General features: G+C 39.7%; 4 protein-coding genes and 1 long non-coding RNA gene across 8 annotated transcripts; 2 read left to right on the top strand and 3 right to left on the bottom strand.

Annotated features, from left to right (window-relative positions):
- The first annotated feature begins 401 nt into the window (after positions 1 to 401).
- On the top strand, positions 402 to 9,024 carry p2rx3a (purinergic receptor P2X, ligand-gated ion channel, 3a). Its single transcript, XM_088430965.1, has 14 exons — positions 402 to 767; positions 1,679 to 1,814; positions 1,918 to 1,989; positions 2,794 to 2,863; positions 3,366 to 3,462; positions 3,547 to 3,624; positions 3,697 to 3,838; positions 4,028 to 4,164; positions 4,229 to 4,322; positions 4,748 to 4,813; positions 4,911 to 4,988; positions 5,067 to 6,959; positions 7,787 to 7,868; positions 8,821 to 9,024. The coding sequence occupies exons 1-12, from the start codon at positions 643 to 645 to the stop codon at positions 5,217 to 5,219; spliced, it is 1,248 nt and encodes a 415-aa protein (XP_088287091.1). The 5' UTR covers positions 402 to 642; the 3' UTR covers positions 5,220 to 6,959; positions 7,787 to 7,868; positions 8,821 to 9,024.
- On the bottom strand, positions 7,345 to 13,570 carry LOC148413726 (uncharacterized). Of its 2 annotated transcripts, none has more exons than XM_088430963.1 (6): positions 12,369 to 13,570; positions 12,181 to 12,305; positions 10,169 to 10,580; positions 9,621 to 9,738; positions 9,351 to 9,532; positions 7,345 to 9,024 (listed from the first exon to the last, which is right to left on the bottom strand). In XM_088430963.1, exons 1-6 carry the CDS (start codon positions 13,107 to 13,109, stop codon positions 8,785 to 8,787), a joined length of 1,818 nt encoding a protein of 605 aa, XP_088287089.1. In that variant the 5' UTR covers positions 13,110 to 13,570; the 3' UTR covers positions 7,345 to 8,784. The 2 variants fall into 2 exon arrangements, with proteins under 2 accessions (XP_088287089.1, XP_088287090.1); XM_088430964.1 differs by having other exon boundaries at positions 9,351 to 9,529.
- On the top strand, positions 13,565 to 21,139 carry rad9a (RAD9 checkpoint clamp component A). Of its 3 annotated transcripts, XM_088430967.1 has the most exons (14): positions 13,609 to 13,656; positions 17,178 to 17,238; positions 17,322 to 17,383; positions 17,481 to 17,551; positions 17,640 to 17,713; positions 17,823 to 17,871; positions 18,230 to 18,344; positions 18,477 to 18,576; positions 18,778 to 18,884; positions 19,021 to 19,127; positions 19,206 to 19,270; positions 19,354 to 19,443; positions 19,571 to 19,775; positions 20,785 to 21,139. In XM_088430967.1, the coding sequence occupies exons 3-14, from the start codon at positions 17,350 to 17,352 to the stop codon at positions 20,899 to 20,901; spliced, it is 1,134 nt and encodes a 377-aa protein (XP_088287093.1). In that variant the 5' UTR covers positions 13,609 to 13,656; positions 17,178 to 17,238; positions 17,322 to 17,349; the 3' UTR covers positions 20,902 to 21,139. The 3 variants fall into 3 exon arrangements, with proteins under 3 accessions (XP_088287092.1, XP_088287093.1, XP_088287094.1); XM_088430966.1 differs by having other exon boundaries at positions 13,565 to 13,656; positions 17,178 to 17,383; XM_088430968.1 differs by lacking the exons at positions 13,609 to 13,656; positions 17,178 to 17,238; positions 17,322 to 17,383; positions 17,640 to 17,713 and having other exon boundaries at positions 17,487 to 17,551.
- Positions 14,373 to 16,960, bottom strand: LOC148413725 (uncharacterized). Its single transcript, XR_015867688.1, has 2 exons — positions 16,361 to 16,960; positions 14,373 to 16,296 (listed from the first exon to the last, which is right to left on the bottom strand). It is a non-coding gene; the product is annotated as an uncharacterized LOC148413725 (long non-coding RNA).
- tbc1d10c (TBC1 domain family, member 10C) lies at positions 20,974 to 27,614 on the bottom strand. The gene is made up of 10 exons (XM_088430962.1): positions 27,452 to 27,614; positions 27,194 to 27,336; positions 26,239 to 26,338; positions 25,416 to 25,523; positions 24,679 to 24,785; positions 24,469 to 24,583; positions 24,320 to 24,385; positions 23,909 to 24,098; positions 23,470 to 23,627; positions 20,974 to 22,746 (listed from the first exon to the last, which is right to left on the bottom strand). Exons 2-10 carry the CDS (start codon positions 27,298 to 27,300, stop codon positions 21,217 to 21,219), a joined length of 2,481 nt encoding a protein of 826 aa, XP_088287088.1. The 5' UTR covers positions 27,301 to 27,336; positions 27,452 to 27,614; the 3' UTR covers positions 20,974 to 21,216.
- Positions 27,615 to 27,622: the final 8 nt, after the last annotated feature.

Genomic DNA, 27,622 nt, shown 5'->3' with positions numbered 1-27,622 from the left:
ATCGTGCATGGAAAATGTTTTATCATATCAAATGCCGCATTATATATTTTGTTTGAAAATAAAACAGTTCATATAATCTAGAAAAAGGCTAACAAGAAAGAAAAAGACTTTAAAATGATCTATTTCACAGATATATCTCATGCTCAGTTGTATACAATTAGCATTGGTGTCATACACGTAAATCAATACTATAAACTTGTATTTCTAAAGATATATCATGGAAATTGTTGAGGAGCATATTGGCACACCTGCGCCATAGGCTGTCCACTGTGAAGCCCATAGTAGATTAAAAAAAAAATAGAAATGTGTAAAAAAAAAAAAAAAAAAATCTTATTGAATGATGTCCGTTGTGTGTTTTTCAAATGCAGACACTGTCAATGGGGGTCTGTGGTGAATGGAAAATGAGAACGAGGACAAAGAGGGAGGGGACACTTTCTTCCCCTCATTTGCACAGAGGAAGGGGAGGTCCAGCAATGGAGTGGCAGAAGAAGAGGGAGAGCCATCGGCCGCATATTCAATAAATCTCAGCTGAGACCGGGTCAATATAGAACGAGAAGTCCTCTCGTAGCAAAGTCGGTTTCCTCGTCTTTTCCATAGAAATCTTCCGCCCGGGAGTGAGTGCTGGTTTCCAGCAAGACCGCCATGGTGTGGGGCTGGGTCTCGGACTTCTTCACCTACGAGACCACCAAATCCGTAGTGGTCAAGAGCTGGTCGGTGGGCATCATCAACAGGATCGTGCAGGTCCTCATCATCACTTATTTTGTTGGGTGAGTGATTGATTTGTGCAGAATATGCTCTTTCACGTTTAAAAGTTCGAATCGTGAGAGAAGCTCGAACTGTAAACATTTTTGTGAGACTTTGGACTCACATCATTCTTTAATAAGTTCAAGTTACTTGCGGTGTTGACAAAAAGTGATGATTTTGGACATTGAAAAAACATGCTTGGATTTGGTGTCTTTTGGCTGAAATTGTTATTTAAATAAATAAATTATTATTAGCATAATTACTATTATTATCATTAATGCTAATAATAATAATAATAAATGTAAAACATAAAACACAATTGCTCTTTTTTATATTGTGGTTATTAAAAATGACGGGCAATTATGGTAAGCTATTAAACTGAAAAGTGCTACTAATATGCAATTTATAATCCGTAACATTAATAACGCATTGCCAAATACAAAAAAAAAAAAAAAAAGTGGGGTTTTTGGGGGAGTTGCTCCAGTTTCTGTACATATGCTTTTTGTACATTATTTGTCCATACAGTGGATGGCCTACAAAATGATTTTTCGACCAAAAATTATTATGTTCAGCAGCTGTATTTCACAAGGATAATTGACCTAATCAACAGATAAAAGACAATTACAACAGTTTGTAAAAGTAATGATTTTTTTTAAAATAGTTTTACTTTAATTCCAAGATATTAAGCAGCTAACTTTTATGAGTTTATAAAATAGATGTTGAAAAATGTGATTAATCATGATAAATTCTGGAAAACGTAATACTTCATTAGTTTAAAAAAAATAGTGTTGACTGCACTAGAAAAAAAATCAATCAAAATGTGAATAAATACAGGTGGCGATTCATGAAAATCAGGTTTTCCACCAATGCTCATTGCGCTAATTCAGTTGTATAGTTTGTGGTTTTTAAACCTTGATGAAAACGTTTTGTGCAGATGGGTGTTTATCCACGAGAAAGCCTACCAGGTGTCCGACACCGGGATAGAGTCGTCCGTCATGACTAAAGTGAAGGGCTTCGGCTACCATCAAAATCGCCTGATGGATGTGGCCGACTACGTCTACCCCCAGCAGGTTCAAACAAAAGCACCTTACAAGCAACATGTTTGATAGCGCTAAAGTATTCTCAGTGGAATGGCACAAGTGTTCCTGATGTGCGCGCGTATGCATGTTGCAGGGTGCAGCTGTGTTCTGCATCATGACAAGACTTATCATTACTGAGAATCAGTTCCAAGGAAAATGTGGAGAGGTGAGCCTACTATTTGGTTTCTCACTCCTTGTAAACGGAGCCGTGTGACGATTTAGTCATTTTCACCAGTAAAAAGTTATTATTTTGTCTTTGATAAGATGACTAAATTATTTTTCATGTACAAGAAGTAACTTTAAAACATATTTTGCCACGTGCCGTCGACTGTAAGTGACATCACTTTGTGCTGAAGGCTGGCTCGTGAACATCACATGGCCAACAGGTAAACCATGATTGGTCGATACCCAAGCCTTTAGCACAGGTGATCTCATTTCAATCTATAACAATAACACGTTTTTAAAGATATTAATTGTACATGAAAAATAATGTATTTGTCAAATTAAATGATAGAGAAAACGTCATGTTTTACTGTTGAAATTGGCTAAATAATTATACAGTGCTATTTTTTTCATTTTAGTTTTAATAGATGAAAAACTTGAAATGTTTTATGATTTATAGCAATGGTAATGTTTTTGATTAATAGTGATATTGTGCTTTTACTATTTTGGATAGTAGTAACAAAAAAATAAATAATAGATTAGAAGTTGTTGTTTGAAATACCATGATTTTATTGGTCCGGCCCACTTGGGAATAGAATTTTCCCCCAGAAGGCCCACAAAGCTAAAACAAGTTTGACACTCCAAAGCAGAAAAATAAGTGCCTGGAAAAAAAAGGTCAATCCTTTTTTTATCACAATTACACTTGACATGGCAAAAACAAAGCCTTTTCTCTGAGGTCATCTACGCCCCCCCTGGCATCTGTCTGGATTCAAAATGACTGATGCAAACTTAACTTTGCATGTTTCAGAATGGGAAAAAGTATAGCTGTGACACAGACGACGACTGTGAGCAGCATATTGGTTCCATCCTTACAAACGGTAAAGAACTTTTTCTTTTTGTGGGAATGATGACGAGTGATTAGTTCTGTTACACTTGGTTGCGAAAAACTGTATGCAGCTACTTATTGGTTGTTCTTTCTCGGGCGTGGTGGTTCCCTTAGAACAACATCTTATTTCTGGTCCAAGATGGGGCTAGAAAGAGATGATTTTTTTAAAAATATGTAGGAAAATTCAGCAAAACTAAAAGGCATAAAAGATTTTTGAACTTTTATTTTTCAACTGAGTCCTTGTCAAGGGCTGAACACTTGTTCCAATGGTGCTGAATTGCTTTCAGTCACGTCTTTCACGATAGCCTATATGGAGCACTCGGGCGCTGCTACCTATCAGATAATTCATGCTAAACCCGGCAGGTAGGTCAATGTCAGGTTAATTAAGTCATTTGTTAGAGCCCTGTGCTGGCAATCGAACATGATTTCAGAACAACTTACTCGAGAACTTGTTTCAGACTAAAGCAATAGCTGATCTCACTCCCTCTCACCAGGAAGGATTACTGGTTTTTGTCTTCATGGCGAGGGCAAGTCCAAAGGTCAGTGTGAGGTGGAGGGATGGTGTCCGGTCGAGAACGACCACATCCAGATGTGAGACACATCACTCAAACGCCTATAATGTAACCTAACGCTTCGCTTCATTCTCATACTCCTTCCGCCCTTATGCCCCTGCAGTGACCCCATGGTCGACGTGGAAGACTTCACAATTTTCATCAAGAACAGCATCCGCTTCCCTCTTTTTAATGTCACCAGGTTGGTCGCACACATTCACCACACACGCTAGAGCTTTGTCCCATTCTAACTATTTTTAATATTTCCCCTCAGAGGGAATTTTCCATCCAGCATGACGTCCGACGAGATAAAGCAGTGTAAATACGACCCCGAAACCAACCCCTTCTGCCCCATCTTCGCTGTGGGTGACATACTGAATTACACAGGACAGAATGTGGCCGGACTGGCTGAAAAGGTATTCTTAGATTCTCTACTTTATTTGGTTTTCTAGCTTTTTTTTCTCATAAGTGACACAGCAGAAATGTAATAGCACATCCACTTTGCAGTTGTGAATTTGGGTGGTTTCGGTCTGGGCTTCGACCTTCATTTGTGGATTTCGATGTACTTGTATCGTCAGCGTTGGTCTGTGACCTCCCTTTTCCAGGGTGGCGAAATCGGAATCAATATCGAGTGGAAGTGTAATCTAGACTTGGACATTGAGTATTGCGTTCCCAAGTATTCGTTCAGCCGACTCGATGCTCCTTTTGCCAAGAACGCCGTCTCAAAGGGGTTCAACTTCAGGTTGGTTATTCATTATCTCACTTTGTCATTTCCTTTTCTGCTTCACGCCATCTTTTTTACGCAGGTTCGCCAAATATTTCATGACGGCGAATGGTACTGAGTTTCGGACATTGCACAAAGCTTTTGCCATCCGCTTTGATGTCATGGTCACAGGCAAAGTGAGTTGAAGGGTGAAGTGTCTTGTTTTAATGCACATTTAATCATCAAGTATGTATGTATTTTATTTCGATTTTATTTTAGTTTACTAACACAATATCTTGAATTAACATTAATATTACAATTACATTATTGATACAAGTAACGTTTTAGTATGTTCAATATGCCTTTCGTGCATGATTTTGAAGTGTGGGAGCGAGGTGGATTTGAACTCGGATCCCTGAACTGTGAAGTGGACGTGCGAATTACTTTGCAGAAATTACTTTGATATTTTACTTAATTACAATCAATGGTCCAGCTTGTTAATGATGTTTTTACAATACCCAAAACAATTGTTTTAACAATTTTGTTTTGCACCCAGCAGTAGAGGAAACCATTTCATGCCCCGAAAAATGTAAACCTTGAATTCTTCATCTTTTTGTTTTAGGCGGGTAAATTTGACACAATCCCAACATTAATCAACCTGGTTGCTGCTTTCACTTCCATTGGACTTGTAAGCTTACAAATCAAGAAACAGATTTTTTTTATTATTATTATTATTATTATTGCACTACTGTCGTCTTCATCACTTCATTTTCTGTTTTTGGCAGGGCACAGTTCTTTGTGACCTCATCCTACTGAATTTCCTAAAAGGTGCAGATCAATACAAAGCCAAGAAATTTGAAGAGGTAAAAAAGTATGACCTTTAGTTCACAAATGTCCTGTGACCAACCACTGTTTAAAAAAAAATCCACCCACATCTTCAGGTATCAGAGGCTCAGATAGAAGCTCAAATAGAAGCTCAGATGGAAGCGTCCCTCGCTCCAAGTCCAAGCAGCCAGATGTCCATCAAAGAAGGTATGAAGAGATCCTGCGACTCCGGAGCGCATTCCCTGACCACTGCCGACCAGCCTGTGTGACACAGGATTGACCGAACGGAACCTCTTGCTGTTCCCTTCAATCATTTAGCTTTTTTTGTGACTGTGGATCCTGCAGATTTTGTTCAACAAGCCTAAATAATGGACTGCACTGCAGAGCAGCTTCATGGAGTATTTATAAACTAATCAAGAGCTAAACATTCAATGGCGACGCCCACAAGATTTTGCCCTTTTGGTTGGCGTTTTGTTACAGCTGTCTTTTAGTGAAACTCAAAGGGGGTAACTTTTATTCATAATTCAATCGTTTTTAAAGTCGTTGACTCACAAGATCCAAGCCGAAGAACAAGATCTTACACAATATGAATTATCACTCAATGAGCAAGTCACCCATTGTATAACCGCCACCTAAAATGCGCCACAGCTTTAAAACAAACCTCAACTCACTGCACTCTTCAATTTCAGTGTTGAACAATCTCGAAAAATGTGTTAAGCTAAGCAATATATTAAAAGGGGAACTTAAGTCAATTGTTTTCTTTGCTATAGTATAGTATAGTATAGTATAGTATAGTATAGTATAGTATAGTATAGTATAGTATAGTATAGTATAGTACATCTATGTTCCCATATTAGTCTAAATAACTAACCTTAAGGCTAAACACGGTACAGTATTGTGATTAATATTGTGTCATTGGAAAATGAATTAAGCAAATTAACCAATCTATTTTAGAGGGTTGCCATGTTGACATTGGACTGCCCTCTGCTGTTGCTGGAAAATAACATCAAAGTGCCCGCTAGCTGGTATTGTAACCCAGAAAACATCTAATTCCTACAGCAATGGTAACATTTAAGAAAAAAGTCACATGCTCACTGAATGTTGAACAAGTGGAAATAAGTACAAGGGTTGATGAAAAGTTTTAAGCATTTAGTATGACAAGTGGCGATGCATGTCCCAAACAAGAATTTTTCTAAACTGGGATAAAAACATTTCAGCGCTACTGGAAAAAGAGTTGGAGCCTTAATTGGGACAATGTTGAAAAATAAATGTTGAAAAATATTTCATCCCTTTTAGTTTTTCTAAAACTTGAAACTTTTCATACACCCCTTGTATAGTTTCACTAAAGTACTTTTCCTGAGGCATCAATATTTCAGCATAACTCCTTGCAAACATTTTTCCATTTTAAAAGCAGTCTTCTCACTTTTGCTCTTTTGGTTAGATCATTTTTAGAGCTGTCTATAACTGATGACCCCTGCTATTCGTGGGGAAGCCTACCTGGCTTGTCAATAATGAATATCTGCATATAATTAACACCTACCGAAATGTGTTGGAAGAACCAAATTCTATTTGATTCATGACAATTTTTAAAATAAATCAGTTGACTAACGATCATCTGTATTTTTTCAGTTTTAGAGGATCGTTACCACATTTCACGATGAAGCTACACACCTTCCATGATAATACAGCTGTCTCTTGTTTGCTTTGCTTACATGAGCCAAGAAATGTATCACGCATACTTGCAGTCATTCCTCTCCCTGGCACAAAATAAATATAATGTGTCTTTATCCTTGTTTTTATTGTGTGGACATAGTGACTTGTACACACAAGATTGAGCTACTTTCACCTCCTTTTACTGTGCTAGAATGCGTGCGCGTGTGCGTGTTTGTTCACGCGCTTGTGTGTGCGTGACAGCATCAGGATACATATGTGTCGCTTGAGATTTCCAAATGGACCATTATTAGTCGCCTTCTGGTCAGTCGTGGTAAGCAGAGCTCTAATGGACTAATGTAAGTTTCCTATTTTGTTCAGTTCTAAATCACATTACCGCTGAGAGAATTTCTGTTTATTTCGCACATTCAGTTTCATTTCAGATACTAACATGATTATATGTTATAAATACCGAGCAAGCGTTAAAGTGGAGCCCTTTCCTTTCACCAAGTGGCTATTAGCTTGTCTAAGAGGCACTTCATGGTTATGATTGGGATTTAGCAAAGATAGTGACTGTGAAGGGAGGCCACAGAGGAATTGACAGTAGTTAGCCACAAGGTTTGATGGACTCATTTGATCACAACAATCAATATCATGCATGTAATGGAAATGGCAGTGCTATAAAGTACTACAACTCAATTAGGCATGGTCACTAACTGAAGCAAACAATAAAGACATTGAACATTTCAGGTTTAAGTTTTTTTTTTACTGAAGGTCCTGTGGATTGTAGATGGTTGTACCCTGGAGAGGACAAGGAATCATATTTTTGTATTGTACGAAAATAGAAACCACGGTCTCTCATTGTAAGACAAAAAAACAAATTGTTCATTTGAGATTTTTGGCAAAGGCCTACTTATAGTAGTAATGTAGGCTGACTACCGTTACATATAAAATGATTGCTCCCTGCGCCTAATATTCCTATGATACCATTAATTGAGCTACTGTAGTTTATGTTAATGTGGTTGGTAATACACAATATGAACATTTTTTGTTATTTCATGCTGTTTTTATTTTTTTTTCAACTTCCTGCATCCACTATTGCTGCTGAAACTATGCAAATACCTCGATGAAACTATTCTATGCTATTCTATTCTGATCTAATCTAATGTAATCTAATAATTGGCAGCTCCGGAAGGAAGGCAGGTGTTAAAAAGGTGCATCATGGGGTGTGGCTCAAATTGGTTCTGCTCTGCGGCTGTGACTTACAGGTGTGTCGTCATGATTAAACTCTAACAGGTGGATAAAAATCAGGCTGAATCCGAGTAAAGCAATAATTTCGAGTGGGATTGTGGCTTTGGAGAAATATATATTTTTAGGTTGTAGGCATAGGAATATGTATCTTGGAGTGCTAAAAATGTGTCCAGTATTAACAACTAAGTAACTCTCATTTCTGATACATAGTCACTGATACAAGCCTAATACAAAATAGGCGGGGGGGGGGCCTCATCCTGTTTTCCAAATTGTGTCATTTTTGTCTTTAACATTTTAGCCGCATCCATAGAAAAAGACAAAAAAAAATATCCAGTAAAATCAGAAAAATTGAAATGGTGAAAAATAAAATAGCTTAGCAATATAGGTCCACAGTTCCGATCCGCATATACGTACAGGTATATATAAATGCCTTTTCCAGCATGTATCTACAAACATGTACAGTATATTGTATTTAGATTTCCCTTTAAATGGTCTTTAATTGAACATTGTTTATTAAGGCAGTGTGAGTTTGCAGTGGTGTACAACTATATTGCATCAGATAGCTACCTAGCTACCACAGATAAATAGACAGACAGACAGGCAGGCAGGCAGACAGACAGACAGATCGATGGAGATACAGACAGACAGGAAGAAAGGCAGGCTGGCAGGCAGATAGATAAATAGATCGCTCGATCGATAGATGGATAGATAGACAGCTTGTAATGAAGCATACCTGATGCATTGCAACTGCACCAATGCAAACAACCACATTAATAAAGATTGTTCGCCTTATTCTTTTTTGTGTTTGTCGAAATTGTACATATAATTTTCGCAAAGGTACAATTTTTGATGCACATATTGGATCTCATACATAAGTGTGCCAAAGTGTACTGTAAATAAGTGGGTAAAAAATACGTTTCACTGGCATAATGATTATCTGTGCTTCCTGCTAGTATTCTTTTTCTTCAGAGCCCGTATCCAGGCGGGAAGAGCAGGTCGGCGTGCCGGCACGTCCTTCCCTTCTTCTTGGTCTTCGAGCTCTTCCTCAGATCCAGAGCCCAGTTCTGTCCCATATTCCTCCTCTGAGTCCCAAGTATCCAGATCCACTTCAACCGGTGGTATCTCCTGGACTGTCTCTGAAAAATGAACTCGCCGGTTGGGCTCAACTCGTCTCTGAAGCAAAGAAAGAGGTATGCAGTTAAAATAAATAAATAAATAAATAAATAACTGATTTGTCACTGCTTTTTGTTACATTCACTAGCGTAACACAATAAAGGCAGTACCTGAGTAAGGTGTGGAGATACAGCATGTACTGTAATAAATGCCTCCACATAAGCAGTACAACCAAGCATTCACCTTGAACCCTATTATCTTTTTAATAGTGTCAGTAATAATTTGGTGATTGTACTGTATGTCACTGAGAAGCGTGAGATACGTGAGGAAAGGATCAGACTGTGGGAAAATCGGTCTGCAGAAATGTAGAAACGTATGACCCTTACCCTTTTGCTTTCTAATGAGGAATCTGAATTGGATGTGAAGTGTCTGAGGACACCCCGAAGCGCAGAACCACAAGGAGGCAAAAGGGAGGGAACGGGAGATGGGGAAGATCCATTTGGACTTAAGTAGGGTGAATTGTTATACTCTCCTCCATTGGCCATCTCATGGCTGTTTTGCAATTCTTCTGAAAAAAATAATGTTTTCACTCATCAGTTATATCCATTATATATTTTCTTTTGTTTTTTAGTTTGCGTTATCTTTTGAATTCTGACCTCCATGTTCTTGCGGTCCCTCATGTCGCCAGCCCATTTGTGACGTCCAAGCTGAGTGATATTGTCGCTTTCTGTTGGCTCTGCTGGTCGGCGGTGAGTCATCCAGAATGTCTGCACGCTGCAAACAAAAACAGAATATTCTTGCCTTTGATTGATAATGCAGTGATTCCCAACTAATGTGCCGTTCAACACTAGCTTGCTATGATAGATCGTTAGGAGTGAGGTAAGAAATTATCATTCGCCTAATTGGAAAATTTTTAACTCATTCACTGCCAGAACAATAAAATGTTTTTTTTTTTTTAACTTGTGTAGCTACCCAAGGGATCGTTGATGCCTATAGTCATCAGTGGCAGTGAATGAGTTATATATTTATTAGAACATGTTTTTCTTCATCTGTCCATACCAGCATTGTATAGTGACAGGCAGAACAATCAAATACTAATTCACTAATAATAGTAAGTGTCATAGATCAACAAAAGTGGTGAAACACTGCATTAATATGTTAGCGTCATTTATTTTCTGCTATTAACAGTGAAGTGGTATCTAACCTCCACATAGGAAGCTCTTGGTTGGTTGAGTCCACTCTGCTTCTGCTGCACATGTGAGTAACTTTGCCCCTGTTCCATTGGCTCCGAGTGATCAACCTCACTGTGTGCTGTGCTGTTTTGTGTGACCACTTGCGAAACGTTTGCAGGAATGTTATAAACTGGCAATGACTCACTACCCCTGAAGCTCCACTGTCTGTTTAATGCTCCTGACGGGTAGGTTGCTAAAGTGGATAGGCCATTAGGATTTGGTTTAGGTGTGACGTCCATGCTGTCCACTTTCTGCTCTGGTGTTCTCCGATCACTTGAAGACACTGAGGAGGCAGCGTTCAGGAACTTGGCCCACTCTTGGCCTGAGACAATTTCTTCCAGCAAGCTGACTGAGCTGAAACCTAACTGAAAGTCGTCGCTTGTTCTGAAAGATATGGCGATCGGAATTTAAGTTGTTGCGGTCCCAAATACATGTCAATAGCCATTTTTCCACACAGTTTCAAGAAGCTTAAATGATCAGCCTGCATTCTAAGCATTTTAACCTAAACATTGACAACACATATCAATGATTATTATCATTTCACTCGTTGATGATTCATGATACTGAAGTCACACCTATCTGAGAATGTCAGACTGGTAATTCTCCTCAATCATTCTCGGCATTTCATTACAAGGGCATTGACTCAATCTAGGAAAAAACAATGCCCCCCCCCCCCCCCCCCCCCCATATAACAAAAAGTCTACTTTTGAAAATGCGAATTCGGGAAAATGAGGTTGTGCACAATTGCCATGTTGCTGGACAGGAAATGCTTACAATAGATACTACTTAATTGTGGCATTTAAGCAAACGACCAAGCTTAGAATAAACTGCAAACAAGCAAGCAACAAGCAAAGAATGGTGCATTCAAGCTATGAAAGTTGCATTCACCCTCATGTGGTATTTTGGATCTTTTTGCCTCTTCTGATGATGCAGAAGAGTGCTACACACAGGCCATGCACCACATAAGGGTTAAGAAATGTTAAAGGTTAAAAATACCTATGTTCCACCCCTATAAGTGCTCAAACTTGCTTTGATGTGTACAAACATAATCACAGCGTCAACCGCAATAAGCCTACTTGCAATTAGTGCTGTCAAGAGATTAAAGAAATGAAAAGGATCAAGTTCTTTTTTAACTGATCTAATTGTTGTTTTCATCCCACATAAAACTTTCTGAGCAAATCAACCCACGTTTTATTTTTTAAATTAAAAGTAAAAAGTTAAAAAAAAAAAAATCAGTAATCCACTATTGTTGTGTGAACATTTTACATAGGGTTTGTTTTTGAATAAATCAAACCTTTAGATATTTATTTGTGTTGTGTTTTACCTCAATTAAAATACATTAAAACTATAATCATATCAATCAATCAATCAATCTATCTATCTATCTATCTATCTATCTATCTATCTATCTATCTATCTATCTATCTATCTATCTATCTATCTATCTATCTATCTATCTATCTATCTATTTATCTATCTATCTATCTATCTATCTATCTATCTATCTATCTATTCATCCATCCATCCATCTATGTATCGGTTGTTTTTGTTGTTTCGTATGTGAAGCAGAGTTCCTAACCAATAATCACCCCACAGCCCGCAAAGGTAGTAATTAACAAAATTGTTAGAGCAGTTGTTATTGAAGTTCAATATGACGTAGAACTTCTGTACATCACACTGGGAGGTATTGCATACCGAATATGTTCGCCCCAAAAGAATACACCTTAAATATTTTTCAGTATTTTGGACCCATAGCGTAGGCTGTAATAAACGATAGTCTGTAATTCACAAGAATGTATTTTTTACAGTATCAAAGAAAAATGAGCACAAGTACAGTTACATTGATTATTTTGACAAATCTAAGCAACATTTTATATATTTTTTGCTATAGGGGCTCAGTTTGTGAACAAACATACAGGCAGAGTTCTTATGACTCCTGCAATAGATTCATCTTAATTCAAGTACAGTACTGCAGATTAAAGACCTGATTAATGCGTCAGTCAAGTCGTCCTCTGATTGCAGAGTAGGGTTTTCACTGCTGCCTGGCGATTGGAGGGTACTTTCTGCTTCTGGATGTGATGTGTTGATAATATAGCTTTGCAGTGAACTCTGGGAATGATAAAGAGGATTTTAGTCTTCTGAGTGGAAACAAATTCAATTTGTGAAACTCACCATGTTCATCGCATATTCCTTGGAATCATCTTTTACTTTTTTGCCTGGTCTTTCCAGCCATCTCTCTTTGAGTTTCTGAGTCCATCTTCTTGCTTTGTTTTCAGATGATCGTTGCTGTCTCTTGTTCATGCTGTTGCTTCTATGAGGCGTCAGTTGCATAGTGCTCCATTTAGACAAATCTCCAAATCCTCCATTCGCTGCAGTAAAATGATTCCTTCCCCATGACCAGTCTTGGACATTGTGCTTTAAGCCATGGTCCTTGTCTTTCGTTCCATATGAGTTGTCCTGATTGTACCCAGCATCTGTTTTCTGTAGGGCCAAAAAAGGTTGCCCTGTTGAAGTAGTGGAGAACTGAGGCAATGTGGCCTTCTCTGACACCTTGTTTACACCCGTGGGACTGTTGTCTCCCTGGGGCGGAAAGAAAAAGTGACCTCTGTAATGTTCAAATCCATGACCCGACTGATGTCTCTCTCCATTTTTGGGGCCAGCGCTACTATCCACTGAACGTCCCCCAAATCCTTTTGCAGGAACACCAAAAACATGACCGTTTGTATGTTCATCGCCTTCTTTTTTGTGGTTTTGGGTCGACCCCGCTCCATCTGTTCCCCATGTGGGGGCAGGGGAGAGCGGTTCACCCGAATGTGCGTGTGCATGCCTCTCTTTTTCAGGCTGGAGCTTTAGTCTCTCCAACATGGACTGCAGTAATGCCTGACTGTCAGGTGGATTGCTCGACTGAGACATCTAATTACAATATTGTGAGACTTTAGGTCCAAAATTGATCGTATTGAGTACATGGGACACAACGCGTTTACAGTTCTTCAAGGTAAGTGGTTGAAAAAAGATTTTGTATGCTGCATATTGTAAAAAAAAATCTCAGAATGGTTCCTTTCCACTTTGCACATGTTCCAGTCAGTTCCCATGATTTCTTCGAACTTTTCTCACCTCATATTAAGACATATATCCTCCTCTTCAGTTAGAATAATAATTCCATATTTCCACAAGTGAGAGCTTCTTGTCGAACTTGATGTTATCCTGTGCATATTTCTTCACGATTCTCAGAAAATTTTGCAGAAATATCAATCGAACCAAGCTCCAGTTTCTTGAGATTCTTCATTTTTTCTCCTTTTCCTTTCATTCATATTGTTTACCTTTCTCTATATGCTCCACGAGCTCCAATCCACTCAAACAGACATATATATATCACCAGCAATGGGTGGAGAGACAGTGCACACAACGTTCCTAGTGCTTGGTGGAACGCTGAAGTTGAATTACAAGAAAGACCAGTGAGGTGAGATAATTGTGCCCTGACGCCAACTCTTGAGTTCTCCCACTTTTTTTTTTTACGTTTAGTTGTATCCATGGTCCCACTTGAGTAATAGAGAGAGCAAATGGGATTGTGAGTTATTCATATTAAAAACAAAATGTCAACACTGGTTTGTGAGAAAGGTACTGCTGCCTTGAAAAATGAAAAATGTATGAATTGACTCTTGATTGAGTTTATTATGATTGTTGAACCAGGCTCTATGATCCATTCTCATCCATCCGAACTGAGAGTGATGGAAATCTTACTGGATGTTTGACTACACAAGTATTTTTTTAAAATTATGTACGTCCTGTGAATTGTTTTTTATTCTGTCGTGTACCCCCAGCTCCATGGAGAAGCTAACTTGCACTACATCTACCTGCATCTGCACTTACTTAGCACCACTATTGCACTTTCGTTAAATTATATTACATGGGGGATTGTACTCCTACGGAGGTTGCCATGTCTGTTATAGCTAAGGACAATGGTAAAGCAGCACCTCCTGCTTTCCGTAATGAAAAACAGTCCAAATCTGACACATTGTCCCTTTAAACCAGTGATTTTCAAACTTTTTTGGCCACCGCCCCCTTCACCGCCGGGCCAAAATGCCAACGCCCCCTCTTTACCCCTTTCCAACGAACGCTAGAACGACTATATTGCTAAATGTCTCAAGAATTGGTTGATTCATCAATCACAAACAGTTTGAAGACTAAAAAAAACAATTTTAATAAACAAAAAAGGTTATCATTTATTCTTCAATTACAACACCTTGAACTGAACTTGAAATAAATTGTAAAACTGAACGAGTAACCATTAACAACTGTCCTGCCTAATGAGATGGGTGGGTTTGGTGCATTGCAATCAGACTGTCAACATCAGGATGAAGGTTTGTCAGGAGCAGTCTCAGATCACCGCGCTCTGTGATGTTAAGTTTGTTTCTTTGTTTGGTGAGGAGCCTTGTCACAGCGCTGAACCCCCTTTCAACCAGGTAGGAAGTCGGAAAAGCAATGAAAAACAACTTGATGGCTTTCCATAGGGTTGGATAGCGTTTTGGGATCGCTGTTTGCATCCAAAAGGCTTGGTAAGAGGTTTTGAACTTTGGTTTCAGATCCTCATCATTTTGCAAACTTACAAGTTCCTCTTCTAGATGGGTTGGCACTTCTGTGCTGGGTTCAGTGAACGGATCGATCACCCAATCAGGGATTTCAAGAGAAAATATGTCGTTAAATCTGACTGACATATCTCTGTAGAGTTCTGCTAAATGAGCGCAGTACACGGCAATGTCATCGTCCTTCACTCCCGTTTCCTTCTCCAAGTTAGACAAACAAGGAAACTGACGGAATTCGCGTCGTCCAAGGTTTCTGCTGTAGAGCTGTAATTTTGAGAGGAATGCTGAGAGGACGGACTTGGCTTTGATTAACGAAGTCTCATCACCTTGCAGCTGCAAATTCACTTCATTGAATTTGTAAAACATTTCAGTGAGGTAAGCAATATCTGTCTTACTCGATTTCAGTTTGTCGTAAAGCTCAGGATTGGGTTCTTGAAAAAAATCCAGAACACTGTTAAACAGTGTGTAAAACCTTTTTAAACAGTTACCTTTTGACAACCACCTAACTTCTGTATGGAGAAGCAGGCATTGAAAATCTTCGTCATTTTCAATACACAGCTGATGGAACAGTCGAGAATTGAGAGCATTTGCTTTGATTTTGTTGACTGCAGTAATCACAATAGATAAGGATTTATTTAGCTTCTCACTCAAATTCTTTGCCACTAAGTGTTGTCGATGGATCACACAGTGAACTGTGAGGACTTCCGGAACAGCTTTCTTCAAATAACTTAGAAATCCACGGTGGCGACCAACCATGGACGGGGCGCCATCTGTAGCACATGAGATGATGTTTATAAGTGGAATGCTTTTTCCCTGGAAATAGTCCTCCACAGCTCGGTACAGTGATTCTCCTTTGGTATCTGTTTCCAGGAGACGTGCAAACAATAATTCGTGACACAAAGATCCATCCTTGATGAAGCGTACATATGCAAGAAGTAGTGATTGATTTCCCGGAAGAGTGGATTCGTCCAATTGCAAACTAAACTCAGTTGTCATCAACATCTTACAGAGAGTCTCTTCGACGTTTTCAGCCATTTTGTCCACTCTTCGTTGAACTGAGTTGTCACTGAGAGGAATCGATTTTATGATTTGTTCAGGAGATTTGTGCAAAACTGTTTTAATAACCTCTTTAACTGCAGGCAGAATCAAGTCTTCTCCGATAGTGTGGGACTTGCCGGCTTTCGCTATCAGCAAAGAAATGTTGTAAGAAGCCTTCAGACCGTCATCTGAATTTTTCGATGAGGAAATAAACATATTCATTGTTTTTCGCTTCAGAAATTGATCTCGAAGAGTTTGAAAGAACGCCAATGTTTTACCGGATTTATTGGGATGAATCTTCTGTAAATGTTCGAGGAGCCTAGACGGCTTCATTGCTTCATTTGAAAAGTTTTTCTCACAAACCAAGCACATGGGTTGTTGCGGATTGGTCGGTGATTGTATAAATCCATACTTCAAGTACTCTACAGAGTATTGCCTGCACTTCTTTTTCGATGTTCCTGAAGCTGCCATGGTTATCCCTGAAAAAAATGCAAACTGTTTTTAGAGCCAAAAAATTTCGTTTTTAGATAGCATTGAGCTTACCGTCTAAAATGATTTCTGTCGTGATGATGAGAAAATCGCGCACGTATAGTTGCTTTCTGGCAGCTATAAAAACTGACTTGCATCTGGAGAGAAGCTTAAATAAATAGAAGACAGGCGCCTCAGATATTATTCGCTAATTTCGTTTCTTTAAATAGACCAATGCGCAGTTCACCTCGAATCATAAAAATTGATAGCTGATGCATTAAGCCGGTCGCTGTGCGCATACGTCTGTGGTTAAGCGTTGCCGGCGCGCTATTGTGTGCTCCTCTGCGGCTGACTGGATGGTGGTGGTTTCCCCAGTCGCCTGCATCGACGATAAACTCGCGACAGTTAGTGATATACGGTATATGCGCGCTGCTCGTGAGCGCTCGAGCAGACAACGTTTCTTGTTTCAATAAAGCTTGTTTTTTGTCGACTTTTTATTACAGACAATCAATTTTTCCGGTCTTTCTACAAACACCAACGTCACATTTCAATGTAATTGCTCAATCGCCCCCCTTCACTATTTCAACGCCCCCCATTCGCCTGTTTATTCGTCAGCGCCCCCCTGAAAGTTCACACCACCCCCCGAGGGGCGGTACCGCCCACTTTGAAAACCACTGCTTTAAACCTTGAGAACATTAATTGTAGAATTTGTGAGTGCACGTAAAAAAAAAAATAGACGAATTCTGTGAGATTCTTTTGAAACGATCTACGTTGGGAATAAATTTTAAAAAAGTCTAAATTACGTGTATTTTCAAATATATATTTTAAATGCGCATGCGCATAGTAAAAAGGCACGCCTCTCTCATATTGTATTGATTTGATTGGTCCACAGTGCGGAAGTGATTTGTGGCGGCGTAAACAACAATGATGAACCGTGTGATTCCCTCCTACGGGTTAGCAAGACTAACTATTTCACAAAACAAACGATGACCACAGCATTTGCAATGCCTTCTCCTACAAATTGCTGTTACTGTAGTCACTAGAAAAATACTCCAGCTCCAGATATGGACTCCGTTGTGACGGGTGGAAACGTGAAAGGTAAACTGCTGTACTATTTTCCTTGCTTACTTATCATGCCTTGCTTATGTTATTTTGCAAGTTATATTTATTCTCTGTGCGTGTATGCCTGGTCCAGTGTTCGCCAAAGCCATCCACTCCTTGTCTAAAATTGGCGACGAGCTCTACGTCGAGCCTCAGCAAGATGGGGTAAAGCTCTCTGAATTATAACACTTCCCGTAAAAGGACACTTGTTTTTTATTGGGTGTTGTGTTTGTTGTTTTCCCCTCTGTTGTAGCTAGCCCTGCGGTCCGTAAACTCTTCTCGGTCGGCCTACGGTTGTTACTTGTTTGCGCCTCTCTTCTTCAGCAGGTGCAGTGTGTGTGTGCTCGCCCGCGTGTGTGTGTGTGCAAGGTAGAATGCACGTTGTCCACTTTTGTGTGGGATATTTTGACACCAACTTTTCACCCTCTCTGTGCAGGTACATTGTCACCAACGGCCATGCATTCAGCTGCAAGATGTTAATAAAGGTGTGTTAGGGTTATCCTAACCTCACTTTAGGTGAGAGGTGTGGTACACCATCCACCAGAACCACGAGGAACGCATGCAAACCCCAAATAGGAAAGATTAGATAGGCATTGTAACACATAGAAGCTGTTATCTGGTTGGCCCAAAAAATATTTTTTTAAAAATCTACTGGAAGGATTACAGCCAAGAGAAAGGCTACAAAATGAAAATAATAGAACGTTAGAGTGAACCGGTTCAAATTAATGTCTAATTCTACAAATAGATTGAACTAAAAGTTGTTTATGTCATTGACTGCTTCTGATAGGATTTAGACCAGCAGGTAATGTTTTTTTTATGTGTGCACTTATTTTTCATGTCCAGAGTGTGCAGGCAGTGTTCAGGTCCCTCGCATCCCTGGAGAAAACGGTGGAAAAGTGTCACATCCATCTGGATGAGCAAAAGGATCGCCTCACCTTCACGCTGCATTGCAAATACGGTCTGGCCACATCACTTCCTCCTCCCCGTCAGCTGACATTACGTCACGAGAGATTTCAAGCATGTCTAGCCTCATTTTACACTGGAGCATTCTTTTCTTATTTGCATCCCGTCACTGTTTTGTTATCTGCAGGCCTTTTGAAGACTCACAACCTGTCTTTCCAGGACAGTGAGAGCTTACAGGCCATGTTTGATAAAGACAGCTGCAAGAACGTACTGCGAGCCAACCCAAGGTTTGTTGTTTAATATTGAGGCACCATTGTCACTTTAGACCTACTCAATTATGAGTACTTACATTTGAGTATTTTACCAATGCAGAGTTGCAAGTTACCAACACTTCATTATGCTATTATGTCTTTGATGAAAATACATTTGATTTAAATCAATGTGAAATATATGCGCTGCTTCAGTTGTGTGCCTGTTCTTTTTTTGAGGTTGCTGGTGGAAACAGTTGCACATTTCCCACCGTCTCTGGAGGAAATGACTTTTTCAGTCAGCAATGAACGAATCTTGGTCAGGAATCATGTGGATGAGGACTTAGGTGATTCATGGGTGTTGTTTTCTTAGCTTTTATTGATTGTCCTAATTGTTCTTAAAGGTGTTGTTCTCATTTAAAAAAAAAAAAAAAAAAAGTCAAAATTGATCCAGTTTAAGTTAGTCTTTTTTCCATGTCCCAGCGGAGTCCAAAGCCATGCTAACTGAACTATGTCTAGCATCTGATGAGTTTGACCATTTTGCTGTCCAAGCTCACATCAGCATTACCTTCTGCCTAAAGGAGTTACGGGTGAGAATTTTCAAAGAAGGCTCTTCGGTAAGGGACAGAATTGATGAGGTCTTTTTTTTTTTTCCATTTCTTCTGCAGGGTTTGCTATTTTTTGCTGAGAATACGGGTCTCCCCATTTCTATGTATATCGATGAGCCGGGCAGGTATGCATTTTGACGCAAGAAGCAAGGGCATCACTTCCATCTATTGACCTTTGCTTGTGGGTTTGTGCATGCGTATGTTCCAGCCCTCTTGTGCTTTCAGTGTCAGACAGTGTCCTGGAAGGCAACTTTGTGCTGGCCACACTTTCAGAAAACGCCAGAAATGACACACACAGGTAAGAAACAATATATGTAGAAATGACTTTACTTTGGAACACTGTATAGTGCTCAACAATTTTTCACCAGAGCATTAAAGAAAAAAAAAACTCATTCTAATCATATTCCCTAATGCCACTACTCCAGAGGGCACGCCCCTCCAGAACGTCTTGATGACTCAATGAACGACGACATGGACGCCTATCTCATCGCTATGGACACCACTATTGCGCCAGGTCCATCCACAGCAAATTCCACAAGTTCTAAGTGGCTAGCGGCAGCAGATCATAAAACAAGGCTGCTCAGTGAAGAAGAAGAAAAGGCAGAAAAAGATGAGCCACCAAATAAGAAGGTGCATTTTTCCACCCTATATGAAAACAAACATTCTGTTGCTTCTTGTTTTGTTTTGTTCGATAGTAAACATCAACTCTCAGTGGCATTAAAAAGCCTTTTCTTTGACTTTACTGAGAAAAAAAAAAAAAAAACCTTCAAAATGAATAAACTTTACCATACCACATATTATATGGAAAGAAATACCTTGGTATGCTTTTGTTTTGAAGTTGTTGCTGGCAGCGTGCCGGAGCAACAACTTCTGCTTAACAGATTGTTGCTCCCGTACTGTGTTGTGATGTCGGATTACTTTTCAAAGGTGGATTACTTTTCAAAGGCAGTTTACTATAATAGATGTAAATGACTCTGCAAACTTTGATGATGACAGCGTGACAGTTGCCAATGCTAATAATCCCTTTAAAAAAGCAAACAAAAAAAACACCTTGACTCAAGTGAGTGGTTCTGCGGTTTTGATTTCACTTGGTTGCATTGACCTAACTTTATTTGTAGAGTTGTCTAAAATTTCAGTTCATATTTATGTAAAAAAAACTGATTGTCTAAATATTATGAAAGTTGGTCATTCATAATTAAGAGGAAATGTGTTATTTGCTTTTATGTTTTCATGTTTGTTTTTTACCTAGCAAACATGTTTTTCATTTTTATTCAGATACAAAAATACTCAAATTACATTCAAATCACCTGTGTGGTAATATTTAGATATTTCAGTTGGAGGAAGCCTCCTTTTATGTTTACATTTGCAGGCTTGATTATGATTTTTTTCACAGTCTGCTCAATTAAAAAAAAACAAAAAACATATAACTTGAAAACTGGAAAACGTTTGAAGGCATTATTTTATATTACAAAATTTGCCAAATCTCATTTTGTTCTCGTAGACTCAATCGTGTAAGACATCTCGTCTTGTGCGATTTGGCTCGTGTCCCATCCCTATTGACAAATCAGAAAAGCAAAATTATCCCTAAGAAAGTCTGATGAAATTTTGACTATTTCTTTTCTGTTGTGTACTGTCACAGTTCTGTTCCTTGTTGTTTGGATCGGTGCTTCCTCATTCGTCTCAGATCAGCACTCAGCCGGTGAGCAACCAGGAAGTGCTCGCCAGCGACAGCGATGATGACACACAATTAGATTGACCGATGGCTGAAAAAAGTGATAGTGAAGTTTTCTTTTCTTTACTCTGATAAGAAAACACAAAAGAGAGCAACTGATGGCATAAAAAATCAACTTATTTTTTTATTAATATTATTATTGAGTTACATTGTGAACTTTGGGAATTATGTTGAAACTAAACATGAACCACTTGTTTTGTATAAAAAATGCAAATATTTTCCTCTGGATTAACCAAAGAAAATAAAAAAAAAAAATAAAACACATGATTGTGTTCATTTTTTGTAGATGACTCAAAGCGCATTCAAAAGCCAACTCGAACATGAAGCAAAGACACTGTGTTAAAAGTAAGCTTCAGCATAAGTAGGGGAACATTTCATTGTCTCTCTTTGCTCCTGAAAACTTTTTCCTCTCGTTTGTGGTTTCCTCCTCTCTCCGTCCTTTTCCTTTTTTACCTCTTTTTTTCTCTTTAACCTTTCCTCCTTCTCCTCCCTTAGTTCTCGCTCCCGCCGCCACCATCTCCTCCTCTCCCTAAAGCTCACTTCCTCCTCCACTAGTTTTCCCATCCCATCACTAAAATCCTGAATCAAGATGGTAGGGACTTGCATTTTGGCTGTCCTCTTCTCTGTGTATTTTTTGGGCTGCCTACGAAAAAGATTGAAATGTTTAGCAGGCTCAAGAGATTCTGTTTGATGTGCATTCTGGTTTGGGGGTTCGGCATCTCTTTCACCTGGGTCGACAAAGAGATCTTTCGACAGGCGTCGTGTCAACTTTGAGCTGCGGGAGGCGGAGCACTTACGAACGCAAACGTCACCCGAAAAGTGGGAATTCCCCTTCACTGAGGCTCGTTTCGGACTGGGAATCGTTTCCTTACGTGCCTGTTTTGGCTCAATTGTGTTCTTGCATTCTGTCTGACAAATAAGCGAACATGCTTCACTTGTCCCTCCTACCTGATGGATGCATTGACACGAGGACTTGGAAGTAGCATGATTTTGAACGTCATCTAATTGCTGCTGTGTGGTTATGTGATTCCCAACCTCATTTTCTTGGGTCTGTGCCAGAATATCAGTTTGTGTCTCAGTCTGGGGTTCCCCTTTGATTTCTGGTAATGATTTACTCGTATGGTATTTTTCACACCTAGCGCCGCCCTGTGACAAGGTCCTGTCAATCACTGTGACAACATTTATCTGCCTTTTGACTGCTTCAATTGAATGATCAAATTCTGGACATGTTTGGAGCTCTGAACTTGCACTTTCATCAACTGTGCCAGTCTTAGTCACATTTTTTACTTCTGGCTCTGATTTTGTGGCGTTTAAATTTACCTCCATTTGAGGTTCTGTCTCCATCTGACTTGCCTCATCAGAGTCTTTGTTGTTTCTGTGCCCATCCGCCTCTGTATGTTCAACAGACAACAGAAGATTTTGACTCACTGTACAATGGGCCATTTCTCTCATCACATGAGACACCTCCACAGTCTGCTTTTTTGCACCTTTATCCTCAATTGTCACCTGCAAATTCAACTCATTGCAGCTCCTCCAATCCTTTGCTCCCATTGAGCGGTGCCTCAAAACGCCGCCCCCGGCCTTATGTACTCTGATGTTCCCCTCCCTCCTCCACTTCTTGTGGAGGAGGGAAGGCGACAGCGACAGGCAGGATGCGGAGCGGGCAAGAGGCGCAGACAGGTTTCCCGTTTCTCTCGCTTTCATGTCCACCGCCGCCCGGTTGAGTTGAGCCTTTTCCCATGCCACACGATATCCATGGCAGCGACCTCTGGGGTCAAAGGTGGATGAGGGTCTGCCTTTTTTCCACTTTGCCAGCTCCTTCTCTGTTTGTTTCTCCAGATCACATGAGGAAAGTGGCACAGCACACACCTGCAATATGAACATATTCATAACTCATTTGAAAAGGTGAACATTTTTTATGTCTATGTTTAAGAGTAGTGTAGCATTACATTGACTTCCCCCTTTTCTTAGGTTGACCAATATTATAAAGCAAGGGGCTGCAATCCACAGCTCCAATGCTCGTGTCGCTCATTCATCCTTCTGCTGTGGCTCTCAATGTTTTTGGATGATAAGGAGTACTTCATCTAAATTGAAATTTCAGAGGTCTAAAGGTTTTGTGTCTCTGGCCGTGATGTCCTCCCTTTAGATGTCAAAAATGTTTTGTAGCTCTGAGTGATTTTTTTTTTTCCTGTAGGAGACACTCAAAATTCACACTCAGCTGTACATGTGTATTGTATCATACTGATTTTTCTTGCTCTTATCATGTAGCTTTTCTTATTTTTAGTTAATTAACTCATTCAGTGTTTCATACTGTCCTTTACCCTAATACTGTAGTTGGGAAAAAATACTGTATTTTTTTTTTTAAGTAAATAAAAAAAAGTACACGGGATCAAATAATATAATGTAATGTACAGAATAAATACATCTTTGGACATTTGAATCTCATGTTTGTTCACATTTGAATAGTACCTATCTTAGATTTTTTTTTTTTTTCCAAAAAGCAATGTTTGATACATCAAATTGTTTTTATGAAGACTGTTGAAATTGGAAGCAAGTGAATCTTGCTGTTTCTAGAGCATGGCGTATGAATACCTCTGCTATGAAAGTGTCTTCCTCTTTTTGGACCTCACACCTGACATCCCTCAGCCTCTGCAAAGTCTCCATTTGACCCTGGCACTGTTTCCTCTGCTCGGCCCGACCCAGCACGCGTTGTACCAGCACCACCGCCACCTGCAGCAGCACTCTCACCCCTTGTACAGCATAGACAGACAGACAGACCAACAGAATGGATGTGACGGATGCCGCACAAGGTAAGCTTAAGTATTTTATTGTGTTACAAACTCTTGTCATAATACCAATTATATTGTGCATTTATTTCACAATTCAAAAGACATTGCACATGTGTTAATATGACAGTGACATTCTTTTGCCAACAAATTTCAAATATCAAGAATTATACATTTGATCTCTGAAATTGTACATGTCTTGACCTTTTTTTTTCATGTGATGTCAGTGAGGGATACTGGCTTACCGTTGCAGAAAAACAGGTCCCACACTCTGAGGAGAGCGTTGAAGGGCAGGTGGCGAGCAAACAAACACATCAACCAATCTGTGGCAAACATGAGGGGCTCCACTTCGTGGCGCTGCAGGTGTTTGTACGCAGATGGGCACGTCTTTTTCAAAACCCAGGTCAGCATTGTTGCATCAAATAAGACTCCCTCCTGCACCACGGAAGCAGTTTAAATTTCCTCTTTATTATCTATTTACTTCAAATAATACATCTTTGTTCCTCAATCTAGGCCAGCAGTATATGGTGACAGAACAATCAAATGCTCTTTTATCATCAGTCACAATTTCAGCACTTGCATTTTGGTTTAGTGTTGTGGGATATTTACAATGAAAAATATGGTTGAGAAACACGGCAAAAGAAAAGCACACTCACCAGTAGAGGACTGTAGTACCCAGGTAGGTAGTGCTCACTAATCTGGACGAGACACCAAAAAGCCTCCTGCCAAGGTTAGCCTCCATGAGATGAGCTCCAATGCACATTTGACCTTTTATGTATGATTAGACCGTGACAATTGGGACTACCTCTGCAGGCATGTTCATCAGGAGAACAGCAGCCACGGGCCCTTGTGCCTGGCAGTAGCCTTCCTCTGGTTGGTACTGAGTAAATGCTTTTAGCACCTGGAACAAGCCTTGCTGCCTAAACACATATATAGGAAGCCATAATTATATTCTGTTAAAAGTGTCTGTCAACCTTCTTGCATTAACGTCCTTTCTGCGTCACAGTGTCTATACCCGTGTCCGTCCTTGGAGAGGAACATCTCATGGAAAGGAAATTGCCGGTCCAAATCTCGGTTGATGATGTCTACCCACTTCTGCAGAGCGGCCTGTGAGTCCAAAGACTGACAGAGGAAAAAAAGCCAAATAAAAAAATAGTGAACAATAGCATGATCGACTAAAAAGATTTCAATGTCAGTTGATGATAAAGTATGTGACTTGGAATGTTAAAGGAATTTAATGTTGGGCTTTTAAATTCATCACATGCTATATAGTTTGACAGGCCAGCAGAGGCAAATCAAAAACATCCTAGTCGAAAATCCTATGTGAATTGATCAACTGGAAGTCGAGATGCCTAAAGCGTGATTAGCAATAAGTCAATTTCGAGCTTTAAGCATCGATATGGAGTAGGAAAGTTGTCTAACTGGTTCAACCCCTATGTTAAACATTTATTTATTTTAGGGGTCCAGATCACCCTCCCCCCCAGAAAACAAAACAAACAAAAAAAAACACTCAGTTATGCCCCCAGGAAGTTAGAAAAAGATGACCAGTTTCACCAGTCAACACACAATCCATCCAAAATCTTTGTTGGAAGCAGCTGTTTTGGGAACATCCCAGGTTTTATAGCTTGGAAAACTGTTTCAAAGGAAATTGAGCCCCAATTGCCAGCATGTATTTTGAATTGAAAATCGTTCATTGCTGCATGCAGCTTTAACTTAGTTGTCGGACGGAATAAGGTGGATATTTGTTAATACCTGGAAAAGTTGTTTGTTGTGGTTCATCCTGTTGGTGGCGCCACACAACAGAGGCCAGCACTTGGCTCGGAGCGAAGTCGGGATGCCTTTTTGACACTGCACTTTGACCTGTGGAGAGCTTGGATGTGTTACTAAAGATGACATTCCTTGACCTTGATGGCCTTGATATTGATGACGTTGTATTATTCTCTAAGAGCATCCTCATGATTTAGAGCAGAGGTCCCCAACCACTGTTCAGTGGAGGAACTGGTACCGGGCTGCGTGGGCCGCACCCAAAATAATGAACTATTTCCCTTTTATGTATTATCCGAGCCTGAAAGCTATTTTATTTTGGAAAAAACAAAACAAAAAAAAAACGTTTATTTTGAGAACTGGCCAGATTCTCTTGAATTTTTTTTCAGTCACAAAAGCGCCAAAATTTAACTCATAAATAAGTTCAATGTGTAAGAAACAGATGCCTTTGGGAATGGCAAAAGGCCCAGGTAAGAGACAGGTAATGAGCACCTTCAAAGCAAGAGAAATATTTTAACAGGCGATACCAGGAGTCTTACTTGAAATAATTATTCCTCACGGTAAGGACTTTGAGCGCTGCTTAGTAGCAAACAAGGACCCACAAACTGACAAGGAATGGATTCTCAACCTATGTGTTACCTAGCCAGAGGAGCTTGCAAATGGCGATAGCCTCACAAGTATATTCAAGACTACCAATATCAATATGTGTGGAGAGAAACAAGCTGAGAGCTCACATGTTTAAGGGATCATATATTTGACGTGAAAAAAAGGTTGGGGACCCTGATTTGGAGCATTTAATCACGCCACAAACCATGTTAGTCTTCTTCAACAAGATGGTCTCCCATTGGTCCATGATGTTGATCCACTTGGCTTCCCTCTGCCTTACTAGCTGAGGATGTGGGCCCACAATCCTGACAAACAAGCAATTGAAAATGTGACTTCCCTCAGAAAGAACAAAACATAGTAAATGCCATACGCACGTTTTATATACAAACTGAACATGCACACACACCACACACACAGGTCTGCTTGTAGATAGATGAACACAAGGCACAAGTGTACCATATTTTGCAAAATACAAATAACTTTCTGACCAAACACACAATATTAATTGAAATGCTTTAGACTAGTGGGGCTGCTTAGAACAAATTATAGTGGAGAAAGTTTTAAGGTTTAGTGTCTCTTTAAGCAGTTGTGCAGAGTTGCTGCATTCAAGAGTTGTGCACTTTCAGTACTTAGTGCTCTTGAATCAGGACAGGAAACAGGAAAACCACAGCGGCGGTGTGATGGCTCTATGGTAACAGGTTAGGGTGTAATCAGTGAGGAGTATGAAAACAAAATGCAAAATACACCTAGTATATAGGCAGTACATAAAAATGTACAGTACCTGTAGAGAAAAAGTTCTACTGGTTGTCATTACTCAAGAAAATATGTGTTTAAGTCACTCCATCCATTTTCAAAAGTGCGTGTAAGGTCCAAAGTGAGATGGAGCCCAACAAAGCCTAACTCTCCCACCTCATCATTTACAGTAAACGGCTATTCACACTTACATTGACACCTAAGGAATTTTTTAGTCTTCGATGGATCTAACATGAATATTTGTATAATGTGGATGGAGGCTGGAGACCCTGAAGAAAACCCACGCAAACACATGGATAACAGACTCCTTACACCTCACAATTGTGATGGACACATGCTAACCACTTGATCTCGAGTGAACAGTCAGAAGTGAGGTTACCCACTATCACATAGGAGGACCTGCTTACCGGGTTTCAGATCCATTTGATACGATGAAGCCAAAGCGATCCGTCTGAAGTTCAGGATTGACCTCTGAACCTGCATCAGACCCCAGATTGTCCTCATCACCGGACATCTTTGGACCTGATCGACTTGATTACTGATGATGAAACTGATTGATGGAGAAAAAAATGATTCAAATTTATACATTATAAACTTCTCAATTTGTAACGAAACATTAAACAACATACCTATGGAACATTCCACATACGTTTAAAAGGAATTACCTTCTTGCTAGTCCGTCTTGTTTGATCACTGAACGTCATTGAAGATGTGTGAGATGTTGTGCTGGTGGAAATGAACTTCCTCTTCTCTGCTGGCATCTCCCACTGCTACTGACGAATGGTGTTGCCTCAAATCTTCTCTGTAAATAAACCACGTGGGCTTTTATGGAAAAT

This window comes from Hippichthys cyanospilos, chromosome 13 (assembly GCF_059441005.1).
Source record: "Hippichthys cyanospilos isolate Australia breed blue-spotted pipefish chromosome 13, RoL_Hcya_1.0, whole genome shotgun sequence".
NCBI lineage: Eukaryota > Metazoa > Chordata > Actinopteri > Syngnathiformes > Syngnathidae > Hippichthys > Hippichthys cyanospilos.
Note: the sequence above shows the minus strand (reverse complement) of the source record. Positions and strands in the feature narration are given on the sequence as shown.

Excerpts from the sequence above, each read along its gene's own strand:
- rad9a (XM_088430966.1), top strand. The coding sequence starts at position 17,350 with ATGGACTCCGTTGTGACGGGTGGAAACGTGAAAG. Across the intron at positions 17,714-17,822 it reads GCGCCTCTCTTCTTCAGCAG|GTACATTGTCACCAACGGCC; the intron begins GTGCAGTGTGTG and ends CTCTCTGTGCAG. Across the intron at positions 18,345-18,476 it reads CACGCTGCATTGCAAATACG|GCCTTTTGAAGACTCACAAC; the intron begins GTCTGGCCACAT and ends TGTTATCTGCAG.
- tbc1d10c (XM_088430962.1), bottom strand. The coding sequence starts at position 27,300 with ATGTCCGGTGATGAGGACAATCTGGGGTCTGATGCAGGTTCAGAGGTC. Across the intron at positions 24,099-24,319 it reads GGTACTACAGTCCTCTACTG|GAGGGAGTCTTATTTGATGC; the intron begins GTGAGTGTGCTT and ends TCCGTGGTGCAG. Across the intron at positions 23,628-23,908 it reads GGACCTGTTTTTCTGCAACG|GGGTGAGAGTGCTGCTGCAG; the intron begins GTAAGCCAGTAT and ends ATGCTGTACAAG.
- p2rx3a (XM_088430965.1), top strand. The coding sequence starts at position 643 with ATGGTGTGGGGCTGGGTCTCGGACTTCTTCACCTACGAGACCACCAAA. Across the intron at positions 1,815-1,917 it reads ACTACGTCTACCCCCAGCAG|GGTGCAGCTGTGTTCTGCAT; the intron begins GTTCAAACAAAA and ends TGCATGTTGCAG. Across the intron at positions 4,989-5,066 it reads AAGCCAAGAAATTTGAAGAG|GTATCAGAGGCTCAGATAGA; the intron begins GTAAAAAAGTAT and ends CCACATCTTCAG.
- LOC148413726 (XM_088430963.1), bottom strand. The coding sequence starts at position 13,109 with ATGTCTCAGTCGAGCAATCCACCTGACAGTCAGGCATTACTGCAGTCC. Across the intron at positions 9,739-10,168 it reads CAAGAGCTTCCTATGTGGAG|CGTGCAGACATTCTGGATGA; the intron begins GTTAGATACCAC and ends TTTTGTTTGCAG. Across the intron at positions 9,533-9,620 it reads GGGACCGCAAGAACATGGAG|AAGAATTGCAAAACAGCCAT; the intron begins GTCAGAATTCAA and ends TATTTTTTTCAG.